At 47.0% G+C, this 27,970-nt stretch overlaps 2 protein-coding genes across 2 annotated transcripts; both read left to right on the top strand.

Moving 5' to 3' along the window:
• Window positions 1-433: 433 nt before the first annotated feature.
• Window positions 434-2,314, top strand: AtWU_04548 (cholinesterase; the record flags this gene model as incomplete). The annotated part of the gene is made up of 4 exons (XM_035499659.1): window positions 434-712; window positions 783-969; window positions 1,026-1,646; window positions 1,716-2,314. The coding sequence occupies 4 exons, from the start codon at window positions 434-436 to the stop codon at window positions 2,312-2,314; spliced, it is 1,686 nt and encodes a 561-aa protein (XP_035355552.1).
• Window positions 2,315-19,129: 16,815 nt separating this feature from the next.
• nsdD (GATA-type sexual development transcription factor NsdD) lies at window positions 19,130-20,990 on the top strand (the record flags this gene model as incomplete). Its single annotated transcript, XM_035499658.1, has 4 exons — window positions 19,130-19,161; window positions 19,250-20,186; window positions 20,279-20,611; window positions 20,778-20,990. 4 exons carry the CDS (start codon window positions 19,130-19,132, stop codon window positions 20,988-20,990), a joined length of 1,515 nt encoding a protein of 504 aa, XP_035355551.1.
• Window positions 20,991-27,970: the final 6,980 nt, after the last annotated feature.

The raw sequence follows: 27,970 nt of genomic DNA, 5'->3' as shown, positions 1-27,970 counted from the left end.
GCGTGAAATTACCTTCCGGAAAGGCCCCATACAACTCACGCTCCGGCAAAATAATCGGCATGTCTACAAATCAAGACTCGGCATTTGGACGTCCTCGATCTGCCATTTTGACCATGAGGTCACTGTGCCAGCTGTGTCCTATGACTCTATAGCTCCACATCTCGGTCGACAATCCTGCCAGGAGCGAGTTATATATGGCGGTTGAGCCTTCAATGCCGCGATTCCCCGCATTCCTCACCCCATGTTCTCCCGGCAGAACCCCGGAGACAACCCCCACTAATGCACCAGGTGCAAGCTGGCATGGATTGAATTATCCGGGGTGCATCCATCCTAGTTCCCCACATGTTGGACCCTTTCCTTATAATGGCCGCCCCAGCAAACCCCCAATTGCTGTCGGGCCAGCGCAGATAGCAAATATTTCGTCTGTTTAATGATGCCAAAACTCGCTGTTGCTCTTCTCGCGTTACTTGCCGTGGGCAATGCGGCGCCAACTAAAGTGGCCCGCTCCGCAGCCAGTCCTACGGCCCAGGTTCGCAACGGCACATATGTTGGAGTGACGAATACACAATACCAGCAAGATTTCTTTCTGGGAATGCCGTATGCTCAGCAACCTTTGGGTGACTTGCGATTCACGGTGCCTCAGTCCTTGAATGAGAGCTGGAGTGGAGAGCGCGACGCAAAGGAGTATTCCGACATCTGTGTAGGATACGGGGTAAGTGCGCAAAGCCTTCTTCAAGCTGATCCTGGCATTATAGGTGTCAGCTAATGGGAGTATCTGTTAGACCGATTCAATTTGGTACCCACAGTCCGAAGCGTGTCTGACCTTGAATGTCATCCGCGATTCTTCTGCAAATGAGAACTCGAAGCTCCCTGTGGGCGTTTGGATACATGGCGGTGGTTTCTATGAGGGATCCAGTGCTGACCAGCGCTACAACATGTCCGCGATTGTCGCCAACTCCTATAAAATCGGTATGTCTACGTTTAGGGTTGTGGAGTTATTCTGACTTGTGACAATCGCATTGTAGGGAAGCCATTCATTGCAGTCAGCTTAAACTATCGCCTTTCGGCATGGGGCTTTTTGAGCTCCAGTCAAGTCTGGGGCACTGGGAATACCAACCTAGGCATCAGGGACCAGAGGCTAGCACTCCATTGGATCAAGGAGAATATTGCAGCGTTCGGAGGAGACCCAGAGAAGATCACCATCTGGGGCGAGTCCGCCGGGGCGATGTCCGTTGGCTATCACCTTGCAGCATACGGCGGGAGAGACGACGGGCTCTTTCGTGCAGGCATCATGGAATCGGGAGCGACTATTACTGCTAGCCCAGGCAACTATACCGGGTACCAAGCGCTCTATGATGAGCTCGCGGCCCAAGTCGGTTGCTCCAATGTAGTAGACTCTTTGCAGTGTCTGCGCGAAGTTCCCTTCGAGAAATTGAACGCTGCTCTCAACACCACAAGTGGCAACTCGGAGTTCAACTTCGGGCCTGTCATTGATGGGGATATTATCAGAGAATGGGGTAGCCTCCAGCTAGACAAGCACGAATTCGTCAAAGTCCCTATTCTTGCAGGTACCAATACCGACGAAGGAACAGCCTTCGGTCCCACGGGTATTAACACGACAGAGGAGTTCTATGCATATCTAACAGGTATGTACGATGATCAGTTGAGATACTGAAAGAACCCCAGGACAGCAAAAGGGCTAATCTCACATGCAGATGGCGAATCTGGATTCCAGCTACCCCCCACGATCGCCCAGGAAATCCTGCAGCTCTACCCCGATGATCCAGCACTGGGTATCCCCGAATTCCTCGGAGACAGTCGAGTCCCGTCCGAAGGCTACCAATGGCGGCGCACCTGTGCATACGCAGGGGACTATGTAATGCATGCCAACCGGCGGCGACAATGTGAGGCGTGGACAGAGACCTCGACGCCGGCGTACTGCTATCGATTCAACATGCGCGCGGCCGATGTCCCCATCCTGTCTGGCGCCACCCATTTCGAAGAGGTTGCCTTTGTGTTCAACAACATTGCAGGACTTGGGTACCATTACGGAAAGCCATTCGCAGGGATGCCCGAGTCCTACGTACAGCTAAGCAATTTGATGACCAGCATGTGGGCATCGTTCATCCACGATTTAGATCCTAATTCGGGCATCAAGGACTCCGATGTGCAGTGGCAACCGTACGGGAAGGATCAGCCGGTTGATCTGGTGTTTGATGCGAATGTCACGAGCTACAGCTACATGGAGCCAGACACGTGGCGGAAGGAGGGGATCGACTATATCAATTCCGTGGCCAACGCGTACTGGCGATAAGCTTCCTGCTATCGAGAAACCACATGTGATGAGCATGAGAGTTTTTTGCCTTCCGATCGATGTTGCCTGCGGAGAGGACATAAGCCAAGGCAAACAAGGATGGTAGAGGGGGTGCGAGCGCATTCAAGTCGGCCACGGTTGTTGATTGACGGTTCCCTCGTTTAGAGAGCAAATACAGATGCCATACTTTTCATGCAGCAAACCCAGTTTTTCCAATCGGATGGTACAGTAGATCGGTTCCGAATTGTAAAAAGGCAAGATCATACGTAGTTGTTACAAGAGAAAACCAAAGAACCTACAACATAACATAACAGCATTACGAATTCCAAATTACCAAAAGCCTGTATGACAAAAACCAAGCAGACACTAGTTAGAGCTTCTGGTCGGATGTACCTGCGATGACCTTTGCACACGCGTGTGGTGTTCGCCCATTGTACCAAGGCCAAGCCAAACGGCCAAGACACGGAAATAACAAGAGCGAGAACCGCTTCCCCCTCCAAGAATCAAGAAAACCCAGGGGGGTAAAAAGAGAATGTGGAAGCGATAAAAGGGGTCTTCTTTTTTCCATTCCTTCCATTGTCTTTCCTAGAGAGGGAGGAGAGTCGGCGTTCATTGTCAATCAGCAGAGTGTTCGCCGTGCCGAGTGTGTAGTAAGTAGTCTGTATCCGGACCATCGGGGACATGATTATCATACGATCCATAACCAAGTCCCCGATTGTAGTACGGCTACCAAAACAAGAATGATGGAAATATTGGAGCATGACAGAAAAATAAAACAATAACATTATTATAATAATAATAATACTAACACTGAATGAAAAAAGGGAAAAAAAATTTCAAGCTCGGCAAGTGAAAATTTCCCCCTGGTCTTCTTGTTGTAGGTTCACCAATGACAGCGGATCCCCGATTTTGACATCGATGGGGACCCTCTCTCCCCTCTCTGTCTCCCCGTGGCTGTCATGGAGGGGGAGAGAAGAGGGGGGGTTGTGTGTGTGTGAGTGTGTGTGTGTGTGTGTGTGGAAGAAGGGAAGCTGTCATATCCTTTCCCATTGTGGATAGGCCAGCCAGGGGTCTGACTCTCCCCTCGGGGTGTATTCTCCCTTTCGCTTTTTCTTCTCTCCAAACTTCTTGGTATTCCGTCAACCGGCAACGATCGGGGAAAGGTCGAAAGTCTGAAGGTATGGTTCCAGATGAAAGGCCGTGTGAGAATCTTATCCAGAAATTCTATCTTACTCCAACCATCGGGTTCGTCCCCATCCCATCGATTTAGTTCGACTAGTTGATCTAAACGAGGGAAGGAATGCGTGTTCCAGAACAACTACCCACTGGCTTCTAGGTTTTTTTGCAAAGTCGGTAAAAATTACCTGATTGCAGAAATCTAACCGTGGAACGAATGTTCAGTTCCCGAGCCATTCATCCAGGGGAGAGAGACGGCTGTGATGGAGAACTTTGAACATTCCAGAACAAACAGAGCGACTTAACTGGAGAATAGTTACTATTACTCCAATGGTAGAGTAACTAAAAGTAGTAAAGGGAAGTGGGAACAAGTTCAAGTCAGATAAAATTTGGTATAGATAGACTTGGTCGACTAATCGACTACTAATCTACTAATCTACTAACTAGACAGTTAACTACTAGTAACCAATTTACAAGAATAGATTGCCTACACGGACAACCAGAGAGGAACGGAACGGAAGGAATGAACGAAGGGAAGGAAAACAGGAATGACGGGGGAAGAGAGGGGGGAAAACCAATCTAACACGGTTGCTTTGATTGAAGGTTGCCGATCGCGATCGTTGTAATCAAATCAACCAGGTTGTCATGGACCGACCAGAGAGACAAGAGCCACACCCACTGACACCTCCATCGAATTCATCCGGTGGCGTTAAGGACGGGCCCCCCAATCCCCTCTTTCCTTCCCTTATTCTTCTTCTTCTCCTTCTGTTCTATTCTGTTTCTATTAATTAAAATTGATTGCCCGTATCCTCTCTAAATTATTCTTCGTTCCTTCTTGACAATCAATCCACTCACATCCACACCTACCCACCCCATCCATCTATCCATCTCGGGGACCTCGTTTGCGGGATCTTACCTACTTGTGCTTAGTAGATAGATACGTAGATGAAATTGGAGTTACTTCATTTCCCCTTGGCCCTGCTTAAAGTAAAGTGTCATCATCAATATCATCATCGTTCATTTCCCGGCCCCTCTCTTCTGCAGATTTGATCCTGACTACTACTAGTTAAGTTACTGCTTATACTTAGATAGTTAGTCCCGTCTTCGGGTCGCCGTTCTATTGACATTTCTAAATATAAGTTGGTCGTTCCCAGTTCCCACTTCACCGAGCGGGAAAAATTCGATAGCAACACGCACTACGAAGTTAGTATAGTCCTACTACATGCTGTCATATTGCTCCAATTACTACTACTACGACTACTACTACTACTACCGGCGATAGCAATTATGCATATCCCGAAACCCGAACGATGTGGATATATACCAATACCTCGATTTTAATTAAACAACTAATCAAAAGAAAGACAAAAATAAATACTACTACCAAGAAAAGTAAATGAAGAACCAATCGATCCGATCGGAAATAATAGCGTATATCCGTCCGTTTCTATTACCTGCTTACTTACTACTTACTATGTACTAAGATCTACATTTATCTACCTGTCAGTGGTTGTCAGCTTTCGTCAGTCCAAAGGTAGGTGCAGTACTAAAGTTTCCAGTTCTAGATCCCATAAGCCGGGTGTATCCGTGGTTTCCTATCCACGTGTTATTCGGGTCCAGGCTAAGCAAAATTGTAACTAAAGTGAACTAACTAGGTGAGATTGGAATCGCCAGCCCAGGAATTAATTCAACATTTTAATTTGTTGGAGGAAAGTTTGGTACCGAATTTGATGGTGTATGTATGTATGTATGTATGTATGTATGCTGTTATTGCAAATTTACGTGTGTGTGTGTGAGTATTGTTTAGACAAACTGGTTTTTATTCTTTACTTTCGAATAGTTGTCTTTTTTCTTTGGTTGGGTTCTATGTTCTTTTTTTCCTTTTACTTTGTAGGTTTTATGGTGGTGAGGTGGAGTGGTTACTTTGTGATGGTATATATATATTAAGATGGGTGGTAACTTCAATATTCAAATACTACACACGTACATACAAATATGTAGATTAACTTCGTGACAATATCATCTTACTATACTATCAATACTTCTACATCTACTAGTAAACAATACATCTACAGACCATTGAACCTGCAGGTCATCCCAAGCTGTGCGGTATCGGCCGGTGCGAGATACTACTAACTGGTAACACGCACCGAACGCATCTGGACCACACACACATACATACATCCACACCCCAGCAGCAGCATGATACATAAATCTAGCTTCGCTAGATCGGTCAGGCGGATGCAGCACTCTAGCATCCCATTAGTGGCTTATGCGTAATACTACTCATGCATCTACTACTAGTTACTAAGTACGTCTTCTTCATGTCGTTTCAAACTCTATGTGACTGCGGGCATAAACAGGGACCAATAGGTAAGTAAGTATCATACCTCCTAATTCATTGGCCATGATCAAAGCATCAAAGCAATGCAAAAGTGAAGCATAACAGACTTACTACTACTACCTGAAAAAAAGATACATTTGCAAAGTAGATGCGTAATAACTCGAATCGTATATTTTCGAAAGTAATATAACCCTTTTACTAGAATACGAATGTAAAGTATAATGATACATGGTAAAGGGCAGCATCATGTGGTAACTAAGATTTCTGTCGTAAATTTACGTGGACCTCCAAAACGGGAATAAAAAAAAAATTAATAATAAGTTGAAAGCTCAGTCGGTCGAGTCAGGAAATTCAATAGAATCTATAATAGAAAACTACTATAGTCTGACGCGATCGGAAAAAAAAGGCATATCTCATAGCCATATGGCTTGCTGGCATGATCGATCGGGATCAGGTTACATCGTGTCTTAGACTCTTAGTGTGTAGTGGGGAGGGGGGGAAACGGAGGAAGGAAGGAAGGGTAGTAATCTAGTCAGGATTTCTCTATCTTCCGTATGGGTTAGCATCGGAGACCCGATCAGAAAGAAGTAAGAGTAACTAGGTAAATTAATTTATGCTTACTTGTTCACATGATGGAGACCCGATCGATAGTTTAGATGGCCACATATTATTAATATTCGCATTGGCCTGACTAGTTAGTTTGGTTGTCGTATATTGCTGGCTGTGGCGCAGTGCTACATGAGTAGATAGTGGTGGTCAGGTAATGGTGGTTTGTGTGTTGGCTATGGGAGACCCGTGTCGAGCATACTACTAGTTCACCTGCATGACCCCCCCCCAAAGAAATCGTCCACTTGCGCATGATGCAATCTCTTCCGACGTAATCATTCGCCTTGAGAAGTTCCTTGTTATGGTCATCTAGATGTAAATACTAGATAGATAGCAGTCAAAGACAGGCAGACAAGCAGGCGTGCAGCCCCTTTTGCGGGCTGATTTGTAAGCTCCATGACTCGCACTTAATATACCGTGTGGTAAATATAGCTGCCTTCAGCGGTGGCTATCCGAGGCTGCAAGCTCAGCAAGCATGGCGTCCGGGATCAACGACAATAATGCTCTTCACTATAGGATCCTCAGAGGGTCGATACTGAATAGTCAGTGAGTAGGGCAACGGGATGACTTGGAGAGGAGAGAGGGGAGTGGTGGGTGGGTGGAAGAGCGGCCCCAGGCGCAACGTGCTGACTCTTCAGAGCCAGGCTATGACGCTGCTTCACTATAAAATGGAGACTGAGGGCTAACGGCGATTCATTAAACAGTCAGATACTAGCACCGTTCCGGTTGTCATCTCCGTGGGCTGTTCGTTAGTCCCAGTGATAGACCTCCGGACCTCATATATCTTAGCCCCAACCACCCAAGATCCGCGCGCAGATTAACCCGCCGATGAGCGATGGTCGATAGGCGACGCTAACTAAACCCAAGTCTAGGCGATAGATAGACAGTCCCACTGCCCAAAGTTGGCAACAGTCGAGACGAGGATTACTGCCACTGTTTTTTCCGTACTGTTCGTTGTAGGCTACAACCCACGGCGGGTTGATGATCAACGGCCGTTATCAAGTCAGGAGCCACACCTTGACTGGATCCATCCTATGAAGGTACGGAATCTTCGAGGATCCTCTCTCCTCCCCCTATTCTTTTGTCTTCATGTCTTTTCCTGTTTTCGCTATTCTCTCTCTATCCAGCTTCCGAATCTTCTCTTCTGGAGAAGCGGCCAGAGGCGCTGGGGTCCACTGACTGTACCCACTTTCTTATTTGCCGGGTAAATTCGACGGGTTTCCAGTAATGGGTTTATTGCGGGCTTCCAGCCGGACGGGACGGAGGATTTCGAGAGTGAAAGTCGAAAATACAATCCAGGAGCTAAGTCAAGAGATGAACTCGAACCCGTCAATCAGATCCATTCTACCGGGAACCGCGCCACTCAGCCTGTATTATGCTGTGTTGAGGATGTACTCTACCTAGCGAGCGGGGACTCCCAGTTCGCAGCCCTTTTCCAAAAATTTGGTTCATTTAATTTATCCCTTTTCGGGTGACAACCTTTGGAGGGCTAGATGGCCTTGGCTAATAAGTGAATGCGAAATCCGCCACCTCATCTTTCCATATGGAGATTTCACGTACTTTAGTTGATATCCTCGACATGTCATCGAGATAATCTCATGTATCTATGCCTCACTAAGATCGCGTACTTTTTGCCACCATGCATAGTTAACCTTCCGGATTTGCGCTGATGCGTCCCCCAGTGATCCGTCAGGCCTGACCACCAAAGAGGTGGATCACACCACAGCCGGGTCCGTAGATGTGGTGGGGAAAGTCAACGTTCAACGGCTTGGAAATGTGTGCGTATCTGGCAGTTACCGTGCCGCGGCCTCCGAATACGCCAAGTCCTTCACTCGAGCTGCTGAGAAAGGAAAGCAGGATTGGGCTTACCGGGTGTTTTGACACCACACCGATCTTATGGCTGTGGCTCCCAAACGGTTCTATTGCAGTCTGCTGGGCCGCGCCACTACATGATTCATGAGAGGGCAGCCTCTTTTTCTGCGGTCGTGTTAATCTCTGTTAATTTGTTCTTTCTTATCCACTCCTGCTCCCTTCGAGGAACCGTGTCTGGTGGATCGGCCAACCGCCTCGTCGGTGCCAATATTGGAGTATAGATGCTCGAGAAGTAATGATTATAGATCTCTGTTACCATCGATGTTTCGGGATTTGCTTACGACTCAATTCGGGGTATGCACGAGAGCCGAAGTAGATCCGTCTTGCGGCCGGCGCAAGATGAGGCGACAAGGGCCGAAAAAAAAAAAAAAATGAAGTGTGGAAAAAATTTGAAGACGGCGGGACACCCTACCCAAGACCGTTAGACTATTATGGCACACAATAATGCGGTCTTGCTTTCTTTTTTTCCTTATTGTATTTTTTTTTACTTGTTCTTTTTCTTTTTCTTTTTTTTCTTTTTTTGTACATTCCTTTTCTTCTTGCCCCCATTGTAGACAAGAAATTTGACAATGTTATGGTCTTCATAAGATTCGTTCGTGTCGAGCTGACCCTGGAACCTGTATGCAAACTTGAAGTGGCGATCGTCACTGTGGCTCAAAGGTCCTATACACCCTCTTGTTCGTTCATAATCTCTCTATCAGCCATGCAGATAGCCACCCATGGGTGGGACAGACACCTTAGTTGTAAAGGATTCCGATGATTGACAGGGCCATCTGTCGAATTCGTCACCAAGACAAGGGTTTCTCCAGTCGAATCTTGGTACACAATACGCCAAACACGGGAGAATGAATGGAGCCGATAAAGAATGGTCCACTTCACGTGTCTTCCAGGGGGTGCTGAAGGAATGGTGAAAGAGGAATGGACGACAAGTGGGCCGGCCCTCCGTCTGATCCCCTGGACTCCTTAAATGGAAGGAGGAGGCCGAGGCTATCCTCAGCAACTGTACTCACAATACCGTACATACTTGACTGTAACAGCACTCTCTATCGAAGTCGTTTTAAACACAGTGGAATACTTTGTAGGACATTCTGTTTCCGACTCGATGAACAAGCATGACCAGGGACATAGTTAATACTGAATCGTGTATGGGTGAGTGTTGTTGCCGGTTGGAAGGAAGCCCTTCTGAACTCTACTGTGGTCATTGGCCCGGGTTTCTTCTTTCTCTCTTGCATATAAAGCAATTGAATCCCTAATGGAAATATTTCATAACCATTGTTACTTACCTAGCGAATCTTTGGGTACTAGGCAGTACTCAGGAACTTACTGATCTTGAAAGTACTGCACCTGTATTCGATGAGAGATCACTTATTCCCTCAAATGGGCTTTAGTGGACTTGAAAATTTGGGAAGTTACTCAGTAGAGACCATACTAGGTGGTTGGCGGAGACCGTTAGCGTCATTAAACGCGCTCCCAATCGGTCGGCCTGCAGGAAACCCAAGTCTTGGTAGTCCAAGGACAAAGCAGGCCAGAGGTGAAAACATCGGGTTTAGCCGTTTTTGACGAAACCCCAGCTGTCAACTTCCTGGTTTGGGATAAGTCGTCGGAGAGTTTACCGGGATGGATCCACTACCGTTTTGACACTGGAGCTCTCCCTACCCCCCTGCTGCTTTTTCTCCGGCCCATAGAGCTGTGCCAGCCTTTTGGCCCATGATCAATCGGCCCGTCTTATGCAAAACAACAAGGGCCAGGTCAAACCAAAGGACTGTGCAGAAATAGCTCGTAGCTAGCAGATCGAAATACTGGGCGCATTAGTACCTTTGGCATGACCCGGAGAGGCGTCTACACACTATACCGAGGTATCTGGTCGTAAAAACAGCTGCAAATCCTTGACTGATGACTCGTCGGTCAGACACCAAGAATTACGAGTCAGTGTAGAAAGTATCAAGAGGATTCCCCTCACTAATACAGACGTATTTGGCGTTGTAATGGCTGTTGGAGCGTCAGTAACCAGCCCCAGATGGCGAAAGGGGTGGCAGGCAATAGTGAGAGGAGTATCAAAATTCGAATGGACTCATGACACGATGTCTGCACCAATGAGCAGGTAACTGTTGAGGAGGATGCGATCGCTCGCATCCTGGGCTCTTGCCATAATGGTCGAAGCGCTGTCGCTCACTTTCCTCTCTGGACTGGATGATGATTTTTTGACCATCCTTGAGCGATCGTAGGACCCGGTCCCACCCCATCCCCCATTGCCGGTATCCATCAGCTGTACTTATCCTAATATTGATAGAGCGCAGTCAGCGAAAACGTTAGCGAGGTGCGACGGCGAGCCAACGGTCGCAACGGCCCTTGAACCATCTCTTTTGGCGCTGTCGATCCCATTATCCGCTTTTCGGCCCACCATTCTCCAACCCCATTGTGACACAGTAGAGCTGTTTTGGCTGCCATATGTCTTTTTGATAGAACTCTTCCGATATTAACGGTGTGCTCTGAAAATACACTCCTTACGCTTTCAAGTCTGAAAGCCTGTTTGCTGGCTGGGGCTGTGTACAACACCCCACATTGTCCATCTAGCCCCATAGTTGTCGTATTTCCAACTCCGTTATTGAACGTGGTCATCGAATATAGAGAACAACCATAACAGTCAGCAGAGTACTGGTACCATGGCCCTTTACCAGGCCTCTGTGGCGTCGTGTGAAATAGCCACTCGGCGGTACTTTTATGAATTCGTAAGTGAAGTCCCACCTAGATAGCCCCCAAGGGGCCAGTATAACATGTACTTTGAAAGAGACGTAAAGCACTTTTTCGGACCCCCCTGTACAATATGATGGTTGATTAGTAGAAGCAGGATAGCTCTAGTGGGTCAGAAGAGTGAGTACACCACTAGTGATGGTATTAGTATGTAGATTGAGTTCTCCGTTCCCAGGGAAGACATAGGTTCACGGCTGAAGCATTGGCGAACGATGGATGACCAACCATTTTCTTAGTGATCAATAGCCGGGATAACGCGCGCCGGATAATTCTTTCCCACAGTAGTGATCATTGTCCTTCACAAGACGCTTCTTGTATGATATCTAGCTATTTCAGAGGCCATGCAAGCGCGTGACATGTCTCCCACGCGTTTCAGGCTTGGGATAGATCGAATTCGCGGGCCCTTGCTGTAACTTTTTAGTGCCGGCTGATGCCCGAGAAATACTTAGACTGATGTACGCTAAAAGCAACTGGTCGCCCTTGGACCGCTTGGTCTGGTGGCTTCCCTGTTGTTAGGTTAGACCCGTCAACGTTAAGAGGCTTCCTGGGGCTGCGGCAAAGCCTAAGCTCCGGATGCTGGGTTTATCAGCCGGTGCATGAGTCACTGCTTCCCAGCCTTCCAATCGCGATACAGTCACAGTGCCTGGAATTCAAGAATGTTGTTGCCCTTTGGTGCAGAGGATCCGTTATACAGAGCGAGCGACACATCTGGGGGGCCGTTGTAAGAGGGGGCTAAAACAACTTCATGGATAGTTGGTGAAGAGGGGTTGGACAATGTGTCTCAGCGATAGAATACGTAGATTGTCACTTTCGTCAAGCCGGTCAATGTGATGGTATTGCCAGTACCTACCTAGTAAGTACTCTGTATGGAGATACTGGCCAGTGCGTCCGCCTCACCCAATCAGAGCCGGTCAAAAGCTTGGGACATCGCGCCATGCAAAGATTTCCCGAGGATGCTAATCCGCTTTGGGATTTAGCGAGCGCTCCGGCCACAGCGTTCTCTCGTTGTATTCAGAGATCTAAACCAGACACCACTGCGCTCCCAAGTGATTTTATGTTGCATAAAAGCTCGTACACTTAAGAAATCAATGTGGCTCACACAATAGCCGGGCAGGAGCTGCAATCAGTCAACTATGTCTGCCTGATTAAGTTGGTCATTATTTGGGGCGACCGCTGGCAGATCTATTTTCGCTGCCGCCACACAGTCTGTGCACCGGTAGATACGACCAAAAGTACCAAATGAACAGAGAGGCCTGTCGTCATAGCTTTGGTGTTCCTGGTTTGTTGCATCCGGACAGAACTAATGCGGGAAGTATATCTCGCGAGGGGAACCCTCCATGGGGATGAATTATTGACGAGGAGAATTTAGTCTGTAGGATGAGGTCATGGCCTTGGGTCCCCTCCCAACATCACATGCAAAACGATCGATGGAACAGGATAGTCATCAGAGAAAACCGTCCAATCCTTTCCTTCCAGGGATCTCCGACACCATGCGCTGGACCTGGCGGAAGTGATTACCGTAGCCTTGCTAATTCGGGTAAAGATCGGTCACTTTCAGTTGATCCCTCAAGGAACATTTTTAGCGCCATCTGCTGGAAGTCAGCTCAGCTTCCCCTAGCCTCGCCATGCAGTGCAGTTCGCAGAAGACTGTTCCCTTCCTCAAAGCTAGAGTGGGAAAGCCAAGTTCAACGGTGCTAAATATTACGTACCCGGGGCCGGTCGCAAGATCGAGCAGCTCCACGGCAATGGCAATGGACCGGCAATAGTTTCCAGTAGCCATGTCTGGGTTCGATTGGGGCATGCCAAAAGTTGCACTAGCAAGCAAGCCACTAGAACGAACCTATTGTACTGGTAGTTGGTACTGCTGAGTACTCTTCAATTTAGATTGAGGGGCTATGATCCTCTTTGAGTCAGATCTCTCCACGGAGTACCGGTGGAAAACATGGGTCTGAAGCGTCATGGGATAAGGATGGTAGTGTGAGTTAAGGAGATTTTCCACAGTTCATATTAATATTTTTGGTCGTTGTCTGACTCGTAGCTGCATATCGGTTGCCCACTTTCTCATCCAACTGTCTACAATACGTATGCGACATGCATTACTAGGGGATTACACACCCTACAATAAAGGAGGGAGGGAAGAAAAAAAAAATCAACACAAAAATTTTGTAACAACTGATATTCACGAAATGCTAACTCTTGGATTCGATAAATTCGAGGGGCAGAAGTCTTATTAAGTTCATAGTCGGCATACTTCTTCGATCTCAGAGCCGTTGGAACGATGGATTACATCACTCAACCCAAATCATGGTTCTGAATGAGATGTAACCGCAGAAATGACCCCGTCATATGAAGCACCTCATAAAATTGTCAGAGCACAGTGGTTTGTTCTCACTGTTACACCGTATCCTGATAATAACACACCTGTAAGGAGCGAGACTCAAAAGTCAAGATCAGTCTGAGCCAAAGCTTGTTCTCTGCAGTAAGCCCGTATTGTATGCATTCAAGATCCACTGTTCCAATATCCTTCCTGGACGTTCCATTTGGTACAATGACCCCCTCTGAGAAAAGTGAGAAGAGCAAGAGGATATCATCTCGCATACATTAGGCGAGGCTTCAAAAACATAATACGTCCCTAAAGAAGAGGAAAGTAGATAAATTAAATTAAGAAGAAAAAAAAATCGATAAAAAAACAACAACGACCGCCTATAATCGCGGGCTTAATTAATTAATCTATAGATGCGCAAATCTACGATTCAGAAGTTGGGACCACCATAAATTGACTGGTTACGTCAATATCTTGACCAGCAGACTCATGCATAGACATCCGTTACACTAGATGATACTGGCGATTGGCGTCGATCTGAGGCCTATACGATAAATAACGCGCCCGTTCGTTGGCCATCGCCAATCATGTGGCCTAGATCTCGGCTCGGAGATGGATCGTCCCCCAAAGACCTGCAACGTGCATGCCACGGTTGAACAAGTAACAACGATAAAATACTGCCTCTGCCATCCCTTTGGTTAAGTAAAGGGTATAACCATGTCTTCGAAACAGTTTGATAGTGGAATATAAAAAGCCACTGACATACTAGTCAACAGAGATTTTACTAGCCCTTCCTTCTGTTTGGGTCTTTCGCGCCGAGGGAACGTCCTACTACTACTTACTCCGGTGGGGGAGGTCTGCTGTGTATGATACGACCGCGCATACGGCACGATATCCTTTCGGGGAAATAGTCCGATCCTGGGAGGGCCACTGATAACAGCACAGAATATGTAGTGCACTGTATTTCATTTCTAATGGTGTGGCCTAAATATTTGTTAGTGCCTATCCTTCCCGACTAAGTGAGCACGCTTGTTGCAGCTACCTATCACCGATCGATCGATCGGAAAGTTATGTGCATCGATGCTCCATGGAGTAAGTAACTTCGAAGGCCAAGTGTCGGCTTGGCTCTTTTCCAAGTTCCAGCACACCGTTGTACAGATTTACCCCAACCACTGACGCACTAAAGGATGCTCTCCGGTTCCACCATATTCAATAGTTTACTGCTATTACTAACATTCTCACACTAGTCTGACTTTAGACCCATTATTGATCAGGAAAGTAAGACCAAGATGCAGGAGCGCGAGGTAAGTTCATGGTAAATGCGCTCGACGGGGTCCCGACCATTACGGAAGGCGATGGCTGAACCTAAGAGTAAAAAACGAAGGAAAAGAATAAGAAAAAGAACACAAAAAATATTAGTGGTCTGTATACTTATGTCGGTGAGATAATGAAGTGCAGAGAAGGATTAGAGAATCAGATATTCCCAGAAGGTTAGGAGGAGGGGGGGAAAAGGGATGATGACGATGGTGCCACCCACGAACGGCTACGCCCGAGATCTCGAGCAAGGGAAAGCGGGGAGCGTCGTACCGTACCATGGAACAAGCAACGCAGGCACGGGTAAAATACCGATATGCTGCTTACCAGCCTTTCCTCAAGAGTCTGAACTTCCTGTTTTTCTTCATTCATTCTGCCATTGCGTTTGTTATTCGATCCTCCAGTCCTATAGTTATGTGCGCCAGCTTTTTTAGATTGATCACAACTTTCCCTACAAATTCTGTAATCTACGCGCGGGGAATTATCCCATATCACAAGCGTAGGGGATGGAGGGTCAGGGGTAGCAGATGTTGATTCCCTGCGGCAGGAAAATCTAGCCACGGCTGCAGCTAAGTTTTGGGCGGTTGTGCTGCCCTGCAATGTGAATGGACAGATCTCCGCCAGTTGCGATCCAACGGTGCATTTTCTTTTGGGCTAGCTGCAGCCAGAGATGGACAGATATATATTAATGGTGAGTGTGTACATCGATTTTGCTGTTATGCGACTCCGTTTCCTCACTGTGGTTACTTTCAGATCTCTTCCCAATGAAGTAGTAGTAAACATGTGGTTAATCCTTTCTGAAACACAAGCATAGCTACTAGTAATCACGGTCTATGATATCTTACAGCTGCTTAAGGGCGGAGTGTAACAACAATAGGAATCACCACACTTCATCTTTCATCGTAAAAGGCTCATCTGTGATCAGGTAGGAACTGTGTCGTAGATTTTCTAACGAAGACAGATGATGGAAAGCAGTGAGGTGACCTGTCTCTTAAGCATTGCCAGCATACATGAGAAACCACTACCCGTTAGACTGAAGAAAATGGCCACCGCAGCCCAGCCTTATATTTTGGGATCGAATTAGATCTTATCAACGATCGTAAACTTGGGACAATGCTAATGCGGGGAGCCTTACTTGGCGGTTCGCCATGGATCGCAATTTGGGGAGGGTTGAGGGAAAAAAGAAAAGAAAGGGTCGAAGACCAAAGAAGAAAAGATACATCATCCCAAAATTTAGCGAAGAAATTAGGTGTATTGAACTTGACCTTCTCGTCAGCATATGATCAATGCTTATGAAACCACCATCTCCGTTTGATATTCCCATAAAGTCCAATTTGGAATTATTTCCATGTTCAGCAATAGAAAATCCAATACCGAGTGAGTATTGCCTGCCTGTTGCGGTATTTGCATATCTGCGTGTCTGCGGAGTGCCGATCAACTATTCGTGAGGGTATACTTGAGATCTCTGATGTTGTCAGCGAATTGCTTAGCACACCAAATCCATCGAAACCTTAAGGAAAAGCTAAAAGGCCAAAACTATAGTCGCGAGAGATGGTTCCATCGTAGAAGGGGAAGATGGTGGCGTATCCATCCAGAGACAAGCGCGTTCACATATGAACAAAGAATGGGTGGCGTCTTCGTCAGTAGCAAAGTCAAGTTTCATCTGGAACTTATTCCCTCAGCCATAAACTGCCTGAATGTTGATAAAACTGTTTTAGTTATCGGTATCAATTCACTCATTAGTATCTAGCCACTGTTCTTGCTAATGTGACAGGCTTGCTAGACTCCGAGGTCAATTAATTCCCGATATGGTTCTTTTAAAGGTACCATATTATATCCCCTCTCTTCCTTCTCCAATCTCCCTCTAATCTCATTTTCTAGCGAAAAAAAATTCCAGTCTGTTGGCAGCCCTTAGTATCGTGTGCGATCCACTTCAATGGATACGCATCGATGTCTCCTCATTTGGACTAGCACCACATTGACTCGATGAGGGTAGGAATCATCCTTCGCAGGAGTCATGTTGGTATACCTCTAGAAGAGGACTGATTCTGCCGTTTCAGCACGTTGTTGTATACCGGCTTCTTTCTAATGCAACCTCATCGTTGGGGTTAATTATAATTCAGCCTTCAAGAAGATTTTCTCGCCTAAGGAAGTTTCGGAAATTCTAGCCAGTAATTTAATCTGGTCGTAACAACAAAGCTGCCACATTAAAAGGATTCCTTCATTCCCATTCTTATGGTTTATCTCCGCGGTGGTAAAGGCCTGTTTTAAGCCTAAAGCGACAGAGATGGCAAGGGAGAGAATACCTCGCCTGTGGAAGTCGGAATAGAGAATGTGAGTTGTGGGAGCAGCGGCAGTTCGTGTGCAGTAAGTTAGTTTGAAATACGTAACATGTATGAAATTTTGGTAATAAGTGTATAGGTACATACGCGGTAAGGAAAAAGTGGAAACTTGTATTGAGAGGGCGGTTATGTAATTTGACGCGGTTTAATTTTTCTGTTTTTATATTAAATTTATACTTTTCCTCCTCCTTCAGCCAAAAGGGAAAAAGGAAAAAAAGAAATTCTCGGGGCCAGGGACACCCCCCTGGTAAGGCTCCATCGCTCCCCACCCAGATATCCGCACATCGCCAATATGATCCCAACCCACTCCACACTTCGTCGAAGATCCGCAGTTCGCAGCCGTAAAGCTTCTGTAATTCGCCGTAACTTTAAAGTGGTCACAACCTCCGGTATGATTCGACGATCTCATAGTCCGTTCTGGCTCCTCCGCCTGCCTGTCTCTCTAATTTTCCAGGTCTGAGCTCATCTGTCCTAGGCCGACGTAGTTTTAGTAGCTCCTGTTTGGATCCTCCCATATCTCGCGTGTGTGCGGGCCTGAGTGTTGGACTTAAGTGGGCTAAGTATAATTATAATTGTCTTTTATATTTGTACGCATTATAACTATTATAATCTTCTGCTGGCCGCCGCTGCTCCTTCTTCCCATTGTTGTTCTTCCTCTTATGGTCCCGCCCACCCTGCTGGCTCAACCAACTACCCACCACCACTCCTACTACCTAAGGTATTTACCTGCCCTTTTCCTCTGCATCTTCTTCCCCTCTGAATTCTTGCATTCCAATCAAAAGGAAAGAAAGAAAGATTCTCTCCTTCCCCTGCCCGAGACATCTTCGATCCCATTGTCTTTTTCCTTTTCCCGAACCCACTTTTTTCCCCCCCCCTTGACATTTCACTGCCATCTCCCACCCCCCCAAACTTTCCTTCCCTCTTGATTGTCTGGAGGAGATCGTGTTCCTTCATAACCTACCCTACCATTTACAACCATCTCTTCCTACCACACCCATCCAACTACTTACTCCCGACATCTTGAGTCCTTGCATTTTCTTTCTTTCCCTCCGTACTCTATTTCCCCCATCCCTTCCCTCCCCTCCATTTGTGGTCTATTGTCATTATTATTCGCCTGTTACTGTTTTTCAATCCTTCCGATCTTGCATTTGTATTTTTGGGCGCTCTTCGTTGAGGTCGCTAAGGAAGAAAGAGGAAAAAAAAAGGCTCTAGAGAGACGGAAAGGAAGAACCAACCAACGTCTCTCTTCCCACGCGACGCATTCATCTTCACTATCCCTTGCGTTCACTGCGCCTCCGCCGCTCCCGCAAACTCAAACATTGTCAAATCTATCTTCTGAGGGAACTCAGCACGAAATACCGACTGCTAATCCAGCTGTTTGGACTTCCTGTGCAAGGTTTGGCCTGGGACAGATGGTTATTCGAAGAGCTGGAAGGGCCGTTCCGATTTGACCTGTTCGCTGCGCGTTGCGGGTGCGTGCCGTACTCTCTTGGTCGCCCTCTACAAGGACTCACCCCAACATTTGCGGGCACTTTCCATCGCGATCGCATCGACTTCAGACTACCTGACCTTCTTACGCCACCAGAAGCCCCGGAGCACTTACCAAATATTGTTTTGAAACCGTGTTGCCGCCTTCCGCCGCTTATTATTCTCTTGGCCGATCCAGCCGAATCTCTCGCTCGAATCTCGCCCGATATCGTCGCTTCCACCCCCACAACCGCCACCACCCCCAGACAATCTTGGGTGACGAAAGACGTGCCACTGATTCACGTTCCAAGATTTTCTGATCGCTGAAATACTATATAAACTCAGATCTTTGGTGGGAACAAATCGAGGTGAATATTCGATCGCGAAGTCAGCGAGTCAGTACGCCGCAGCGAATACGTTTAATCTTTCCGCCTTTTGAGTTTCTGGGAGCTCCGTCGCAATCACTGTGAAAACCCTCACGCTTGCTATTACGGTACAATCTCACCATCTTACCGGGTTAGCACAGCCGACACCAATCTTTCCGCTGGACGGTCGCGATAGGCATTGGATGAGATTGGGAGTACTTGCCCTGTAAACCTTCGAAACAAGCCGTTGGCGTGATGGGGTCGTTAGAGGCTGAGCACAGGCACAGGTATATTTACCCTATGATAGCTTGTCGCAATAGTCGAACGGGGGTTCACCAACAGCAAATTTGCTAACGATTCTTGTTTGGTTTCTAGGGAACATCTACCAGCTCTGGGCTATCTTGGTAAAGACGGACCTAGCTACGCTCCGAAGCACCCCGGTATAGCAACAGCACATACGTCCTCGCCAACACCACTGTTGAGTCCTACCACCATGTATACAGGTCAACCCTTACCTGTTTCCTACACTAGTTCGACTGGTCCTGGTCATCTACAAGCTGGATACATATCGCCCCCGGATTCGCGCCGCGCGCTTGAGGAGGAGAAGGACAAACAGCAGCAACAGCCTCAAAGGCAATCGCTTCCATCAATCCATGAGGCTCTAGGAAATGACAATCATTTACCATACCCTGCGCCGACCCCGGCTCCTCCACAGCAAGCTCATCACGCGCCACCTCATTCCTTACCTTCTAACATTGTTGGGCGGCCAGCCACCGAGGGACCCCCAGGGCCGCCGAATCCCTTTTCAAGTGGAGCAGCGACTGGCCCTTTCATGCGGGAACCTGCTTTTCAGCACCAATTGCAAGCGGAAGCCTCAAGGTCAAGCTTGACATCAATTAACACCCAGGATTCAAGGAACGCATCCTTGCAATCACTAAATTCTGGGAAGTCACCTACTCAAAGCGCGAAGACCGGTATTACTTCGATTTCCGGATCCCAAGTTGGCTCTGGCTATGAGTACAGCGCGCCTCCTTCTGCCGGCAGTGTGGCCTCGCCTAATGGTTATGGTGCGTTTTCGCAATCATTCTCATTCCAGCCGCAACCCCCATCAAATGCAGCAACGTATGCTTCAACTTCTTATGATGCTCGATCATATGCGGGGACATCATGGAAACCTGGTGTACCAGAAACTGCTCGTGTGGACGATGTAAAACCGAGTCTAGCGACCCGTCCAGCCATTGCGGGGCAACCACAAAGCGATTCTGTTAAACGTCACCTGGATATTTACGATGTGGAGACGTCTCTGAATGAGGTATGTGATTTTCTACTATGGAACCAAGTGGATCAAAATTGAATCTCCAATTGGTCCTTTGATATGAAGTGCCAAATCGCTAATAATACTAGATTGCCGAGATGAGCACAAGAACCTTGGATTTTTCTAGGCACTATGCGGCAAGGGCGCACCACACTCAGCGTTCTGGCCCTGTCTTGGGTTCTCTGCCCTCGATCCATGAAGTTGAAGAGATGCTCAACATACAGCGTCGTAATCAGGATGCTCTAATTCGCATACGGACAGCGATCTTGAACCAGGAACATGCACTGGCAGAACAGATGGCTCAAAGAAAGGCTTTCAAAGCCGGTGGGGTGCATGACGATGTCCACCACATGGCAATGTACCAGGAGGAATACAAGGGCAGTGGCGGGTTCGCTGGCCCTGATTCCAAAAAACGACGAGGGGTACGTCTATTCTGGATAATTTCTCTTTCCGTTGTTTCCCATTCCGTTCTTATTTTTCCTCTTGCCCCCTGATCCCGTTTACTAAGGGATTACCCCTCGCCCCCCCATTTCTTCACAAGCATACCCACTTCTACTTTTGCCATCGCTAACAGCGACGCTCGTACAGAAAGCTGCCCCTCCCGGTCGTTGCCACAGTTGCAACCGAGCCGAAACACCGGAATGGCGCCGTGGACCCGACGGTGCCCGGACTTTGTGTAATGCGTGCGGCTTGCATTATGCAAAATTAACTCGGAAGATGGGCGCGAACAAGGCATCATCCTTGGGTTCAAATCTGAAGCCCAAGACTGCCCTGGACTCCGCATCACCGAGTAGCCATTAACTTATTAGCCTCTTCATTTACGTGGCGTTGGAACTGCATGGGACTAGAAGTGTCAGGCGTTTTGAGTCCTGTTTTCACTTTTGATCATTACCTAGTGTTGGCTTCGTTCTGGTCCTCGTTTGATCTGCTTCAGGGTCAAGGTTTTCCTTTCGGATGGTTTGGATGATCACGAAAACTCCGGGCATGCGGACTTGATTTGGTTTGGTCCCATTGGTCCCTTGAATTACCTTCTAATACCCCTTGCACGTTGTGGGAAAAGGTATTCCGATAGATTTTTTTTGCTGTTTTCTCCAGTTCCTTTTTTTTTTTCCTCCTTTTTCCCTCCTTATCCCACTTCCCCCCAAACCCCGCCTCGTCATATTTTGGTGGCTTTAATCTTTACTCCGTTCCATCAACCTTGTGCAACTGGCTTGTGTGCACCCTAACCTTTTGTTGAATTTTTCTTACGCGCCGCTTGTCTTTGGTATTATGCCACTTGCTGTCTTTGCTCTGGTTTACAATTATACCCCCCGTTTCCTACCAATGTCCTGCTGCTTGCTTGGGAATTGCAATTACCTCCAGATGTGCCTATATGATGTTCATGCACTCATGTCTGTCGTTGAAAATTGAAGAGGGTCTACTGCCTCCGTGTTATGACTAAAGTGTAAAGATAGTTTTTTTCTTCTTTTCTACTTAAAAATTTACTATACATTCTTACTATAATAAATGATTTGTCATTGAGAGATGACCTATGCATCTAGTATCTGCTATGAGGAAAAATAAAGCTTCATTCAGTAAGGCGGCTATGAAGGCGAGAAATACCAATTCAATAATGTAGTCCGAGCAGTAGCTATCCACGGATCCTTAGTCTTAGCCTGCACTATTGAGGCGCAAGCGACGAAGGGGCAATAGCGCTTGATTACATGGCTCTCCCACGCCCCGGGATCTAGTCGCCGGTACCTTTGGCCACCACTGCCCACGGAGTTGTGGCAATGGTTGGGAGCCAGGGGCTAGGCAAGATAAACTCGGGCATTGCTTCTTTGGCCCATTCTGTAGCGTACCAACGTGTTGATTCAGGGCGTTCTATAGTTTAACCGGCATGACCCCGATTGGTGATGATCCTGCGCTAGTCACAACTTCGACGCCCCTATGATGCATTTAAGTGGCGTCTATAGGCTTCCATACCTTTTCCATTCCGTAAGTCATATACACAAATTCCCTTGGATCGGTCGATTTGAATAAAGATTGCTTTGGGGACAAACCTCGGGATATCCGGGCTCTACAGTGGAAGGCGAGATCAGTGAACCGAAACTGATTACCAAATTGGGCCTACAAAACATTGATTACTTAAGTTTGCTTTCGGCCGACCCACATGTAACCAATGAGCAGCACGGTCGGGGGAGAACCCGCTGAGGGCTGGAAGCAACCAGAAAGCCCTCCAAGTTCGTACCATGTCTGACTCTGTGGCTCTGGCACACGAGATACGGAGTAGCCTACGCCGAGCTATTTCCCTTACTCGCCCGACAACTCTCTGAATAACTTCAGGTTCACTAGCGCCCATGTTGCCTGGCAAATATCAGTTCATTTAATGGTAAAACAAATTATGCCAGGGTTCTGTTTGGATCGAGTGCTGTCAGATTATGTGGTACTTGCGCTACCCCGAACGATCGAACCGATCCGATCTCATCTTGTCTCATCTTGCAGGGGTTCTCGAAAACCAACTACTCACTACTGAGTCAATTGTTCCTGCAACTACTCTTATTAGTACTGTAGTAGTAGCAAAACATTGGCTACCTTCCTGGCCCCGGGATGACGCACCTCATGTAGATACCTAGACTAGATATGCTGAGTGCATACAGAAGGCGGTGGCTAATGGTTGCTTAAGATCTTATCCTGTACACCCCCCTCTCCCTCTCACCGCCGATTCATCCCCGGCATCCTGCTTACCGCCTCGAACGCCTCTCACTCACCTTCTTGTGAGGTCAGGTGCAACCATTTCCGCGGGCTGGCTTGGACAGGTCTTCCTAATAATGGCCCGGAGATTGTTTTGGTATCCGCATATTTTCTATCGATAGGCTAAATTAGATAGTCTTCAATAGTCTGCATATGGAAGAGTTCACAGAATCTGTCATTCATCCGAGAAAACCTCGACCTTCCAATGAACCACTACTCATTATACTCACTCCCCTTTTTGTAGCGAACCCAAAGTAATGGCACGCAGTGAAATCGCACCAGCAGATAGTACCAAATGATGTCTGTTCAACTACGGACAGATAGTTTGTCTAGAGATGCCATCAAATTCTCCTTTCAAGACCGTCTTCGCCGTGTGACATGGTAATCAGTCAGCTGCAAGAACTATTGCCATTTTTCCATAATATTACCGAATACAACCAGATGAGTACATGGTCAAAAGTTGCATATGGAAAATCATACCATGTAAAAAAAAAAAAAAAAAAAAAAAAAAAGAAGAAGAAAAAGAGGTCCGTAGGTTGATTTGGAATTAATCTACAGGCCGTGTCTCCACGTCCGACGCGACTTTTCCATTGGTTAGTTCTCGATCACGATCATGCCACACATCTATCAAATCTGAGATTAAAGTGGCCCAGCCTCCATACCGTTTAAAAGTGCTTCCCTCGGCCGTCGCCGCCGGTGCCCGATAAAGTAAGCCTGATAGATTAATTAATTAATCGCCACTACACATTCAACAGAACCCTTGTTCAAGTTGTCTCACGGACGGGATCTCGGGTGCCAAATTCCACTGCATCTGTGCCCCCCGAGATCCGACCGATCGGACGAATCGAGGTTACGTCATGGGAGGCTGAGCGAAAAAAACTACTCAATATAAGTTAATCTAATTTGAGTCAGGGAAAGAATATTCTCGATTCAACGATGTTCTTTGGAGGGCTCCGAACTCCGAAATTAACTCATAACTGACTAGTATGTAAGTAGATTAGGCTAAGATAATACTCGATGTCATTTTTGGAATTAGTATCTTATAAAATCTTGTGTCATGTGCTCCCGCTGCTTCCGAAAAGATCATGCATAGCGCCGCCCTTGATTGGCACAACGTACAGTATGTATAGTATGTAAACCCAAGGTACGTACTATTTTCCCACCTGTATATACTCCGTAAGTAACTCCTTCTATACATAGGCAGTCTATTCGGTTCAGTAACATAGTGTCTCACTACAGGCCCACTGCAACCACTCTGTCGGTACTGCTGGCCGTGAAGGCATCGACATACCGACCTTCCGTTTCTGTCTCGTTCTGTGTCTGCATGATGCAATCCTTAGGTGCACTATCTACGGATCCTGCCCGTGCATACAAGCTCACTTTATGACATAAGGGTGGTTGCTGTGGTAGCCTCATGAATTGCCTTACAAGTTAGAGTGTCTCGATGGGTCATCTTTGCAGAACTATTATCTGATCTCACAGAACTTTCTGTTACAGTCGCTGGAACTTGTCAGCCCGCTCGCATACACAACATACACACAGAGACAGAGAGGGGGAGAAAGAAAGAAAGTCGTCTCTTTTCCACTGCCTCACAAATCGTGTGTACTCCGATTTGAGCAGCAATCATGCAACTGGGAGGACTTTTGTGTTTTCCTCGAGAAAACCCATAGGCTGCTTGTGGAAGTTGGCCCTGATTAGTCTCATGCCAAGCGGGTCTGAAGGGCTTTCTCATAGTAACACGTTGTCCTTGGGCAGGAGCCCACTGTGTCCCAGGCTGACACCCTTGGCTTTTTTCACACAAAGGCATCAATAATTGACTTCTCCAATTGACACCGAAGCCAGTCTTGAAGAAGCAGACCTACTTGAGACCTGAGATCGTCGGTTCAAAAAATAATATTACAATGGCATACATTCCCTCCTTCCATTGATCGGCGATAAGGGCCGATGTCTGGGTCGATCGGGAGATGTCCCTTATCGAGCCCACAGTTCGCGGACTCCAACCCCTTGCCCGCCCACTCTCTTTGGATCGTTGGGCCAGATCGACATATTCGCATTCGTGCTGGTTCCTGATTGTCACCCAAGATTCTCTTTTGACTTCCGCCGTGTCCCGGTGTGGTCCAGGCCATAGCCAGCTATTTTGGCTTACGCAAGGTCACGAACCACCTAACTACTACTTACTAGAACATTCCCATCATCCACGATCGGAATACATCCCTGAGTGGATCGATGGTCCTGAAGCATCGGAATCTGATAGGTGACAGCGCTATGAGGCGCAAGTAAAGTCCGGAAAGTTTTATTGGTAGTATCCGGAGGTAACAAATCTTGGGATTGCAGCTTCTCGAACTCCCCTTCCTACCCCATACAGCCACCAAGAATACCCACCGTCAGCATGAGCGTCGTATGCTATTTCGGTGGGCGCTGTGGGCCTGTACTCCGTTGGTCGCGTGCGCCCCAAATCCTCGCCAGCTCTTAAGCCTCACCGATTCTCGTTAGAACTGATTTTGGCTGTTACTAAGTAATGGTAGTAGGTAATAGTCGGTATCTCGATGCATACGCCCCTGTATGCGAATACCTGCTCGCATACATACATACATCCATACCAGACCCCTGTCCTGCGTATTACATACGCCAGTCTTGTCTGATTTGAAGGCCCGATGTTATTTATGCTGTGAAACATGACGTCCCCATCACTATCATGTAGGTACGCCCCTACATGGCACGTACTATAGGCATTAGGTCTTTGATAAAGGACATTGACACTTTATGATCGGGCATATATCAGAACATGAGTCCGCTGTTACACGACAGCAATAGTCAAACTTGACATACGCGGCACCTTTTTGCATGATGCCTCGGTGTAGTGTTGGAAAAACTTGTTTTTTTTTTTTTTTTTTTTTTTTTTTGGCAGCGCTCTACTTGGTCTGCATGAGACTTGACTTGAACAACTGATGTATCCCAAGCAGAACAGTCAGATTAACTGAATATTACATTTCTGCTCCATGCATGCATGCATGCATACTGTATGCTCATATGTGCACTTGCCATGCAGCAGCGTAACCCTGCGTTAGGTAAATCATGTATGCTGTATGTACAAGAAAGAAAAAAAAAATAAAAAGGATGTATTGGAGTTGTAGCGGAGTGTGTATGTAACTGACCTTACATGCATCCAGTGTTACATACTAGACCTTCATACGTACTTGTATCTGCAGGTTTGCGTGTATCTACTAGTAGTCTCACGCCTCGTGTCAATCGAGGCGTTGGAATGCGATTGGTGGGACGGGGCTTTAGTTTTTAAGGTATCTAGTGGTGCGATTCATGCGACCCAAGAACGGAACTCGCTAATCGGGCCCCAGCCTACTACTTAACCAAGTCACCAAGTTACTCTATCCTATCATGACCCAAAGGACACCAAATCTATGGATAGACTAAATCTCACTTAGTTCCTGGAATGGATAAGTGCCAACTCAGCCAGCAGTGCGCCCCTCATACTATTTTTCTAAGACCACAAGCCATGACTTATGAACACGAGGGGGAGAAGTTAAAAAACAAAAATAAAAAACAGACCGGGAGGGAGACCGGAATGCACGGCTGCCTAAGTCAAGCTGCTAGGATGCCTTAGGAAAAGCCTCCTGCAAGTATGCACGTAAGAAGTGCAGACTGAGCGGGTTGTGGGTGGATAACAATACCTAGGCCTTTTTTTTTTTTTCTCTTCCCAACCCCATCTCAAGATTTGAAATTTCAAATGTCTCACTATTCCTCCTGAATGGTTCTTTGCTTCCAGTTGTGGTCCTATAGTTTCCCCAGTTACGTTGACTCCCCAATTCCCATACGGATGTTGCTTTTTCTAGTAAGAGCTTCGCAAGGATTTCCCAATTTCCTTCCATCCCTCCCAATGATATCCACACTGGTTATCTTGAAGCTTGTATTACCTAAGTTTAGGTCCCGTCGTATCCTTTCCTCTTCCATCGCAATCGTAGCCCGCGGGTCCCGTCCGTTCCCTCCCCCAACAATCGACAAATCGAACCTAGACTTTTTTTTTTCTTACGCTTTGTTTTGCTTTCCCCCATCTTCAAAACCGGGCAGTGCTACGATCTATCGGTCAGCAGCATGGAGCTTTTACCAAATGAGGGTTAGAACAAGCGATCCCACGGGATGAGAGGTAACACTCATCTTGGGTTCCCGACTAGCGTGCGATGGTGGCTCGATGGACAAGACATCAGATCTCGACCAAATGGGTTTTCCTGCACATAGCCCCACCGCGGATAACCCCGCTGACTGGATGGAACAAAGAACCGTAATGGAAGGCGCTTGGCTATCTTAAATTTTAGATGGGGTACTACTTTAAGCATGAAGAATTCTCAAGCCAAGCATCACCGCTAGAGGGGAATTGGAAGGAGGGTGATAATTGAGGAGAAGAAAGAAAGAAAGAAAGAAAGAAAGAAATTCACGAAAAATTCTTTTCTTGCCCTGTTTGTAATGGTGTTTTGGTCTATCCCCTTAATTTTCGGACAAATCTTCTTTCCCCAACAAGGGAATTTGAATTTGGAATTGGGTTCGCGATCTCATGGTATGTTGTGCTACGGTGCACAAGGGCGCGATGAACCTATGGCCCCACTTTCACCGGGAACAAGACAGTTTAGGGAAAGTTTTTAAGATCGCGCTGATCGAGATCGCTGCGATGTCTCGGCAGAAGGGGCGGGGTGTAGTTACCGCATTCTTGCAGCGCAGAACAACCTATCTGATTCTTACTCACTCACTCACTGCTGCAGCAGGCCTTTTCCCAAGAAGGAAGAATATTACAAGACCTTTTCTTTGTTTTTTTTTTTTTTTTTTTTTTGCGTTTCGGTAAGTTCGTCCGTCGCTCCTTACTTTTCTTAGTTCTAGTATTCCTTCAATCACTCTTTAAAGAGTTTTAGTTTCTTAACGTCGCTGAACATATAGCCTACTTACTTTTCGCGGTAATTTACTCCCGATGTGGGCGGTTTTATAATTGAACATAATACCTTCCAGTATAGTCTGTCTCGTTCTGGGCCCTCCTCATCTTAGTC

This window comes from Aspergillus tubingensis (genome assembly GCF_013340325.1).
Source record: "Aspergillus tubingensis WU-2223L DNA, scaffold_6, whole genome shotgun sequence".
Taxonomy (NCBI): domain Eukaryota; kingdom Fungi; phylum Ascomycota; class Eurotiomycetes; order Eurotiales; family Aspergillaceae; genus Aspergillus; species Aspergillus tubingensis.
Note: the sequence above shows the minus strand (reverse complement) of the source record. Positions and strands in the feature narration are given on the sequence as shown.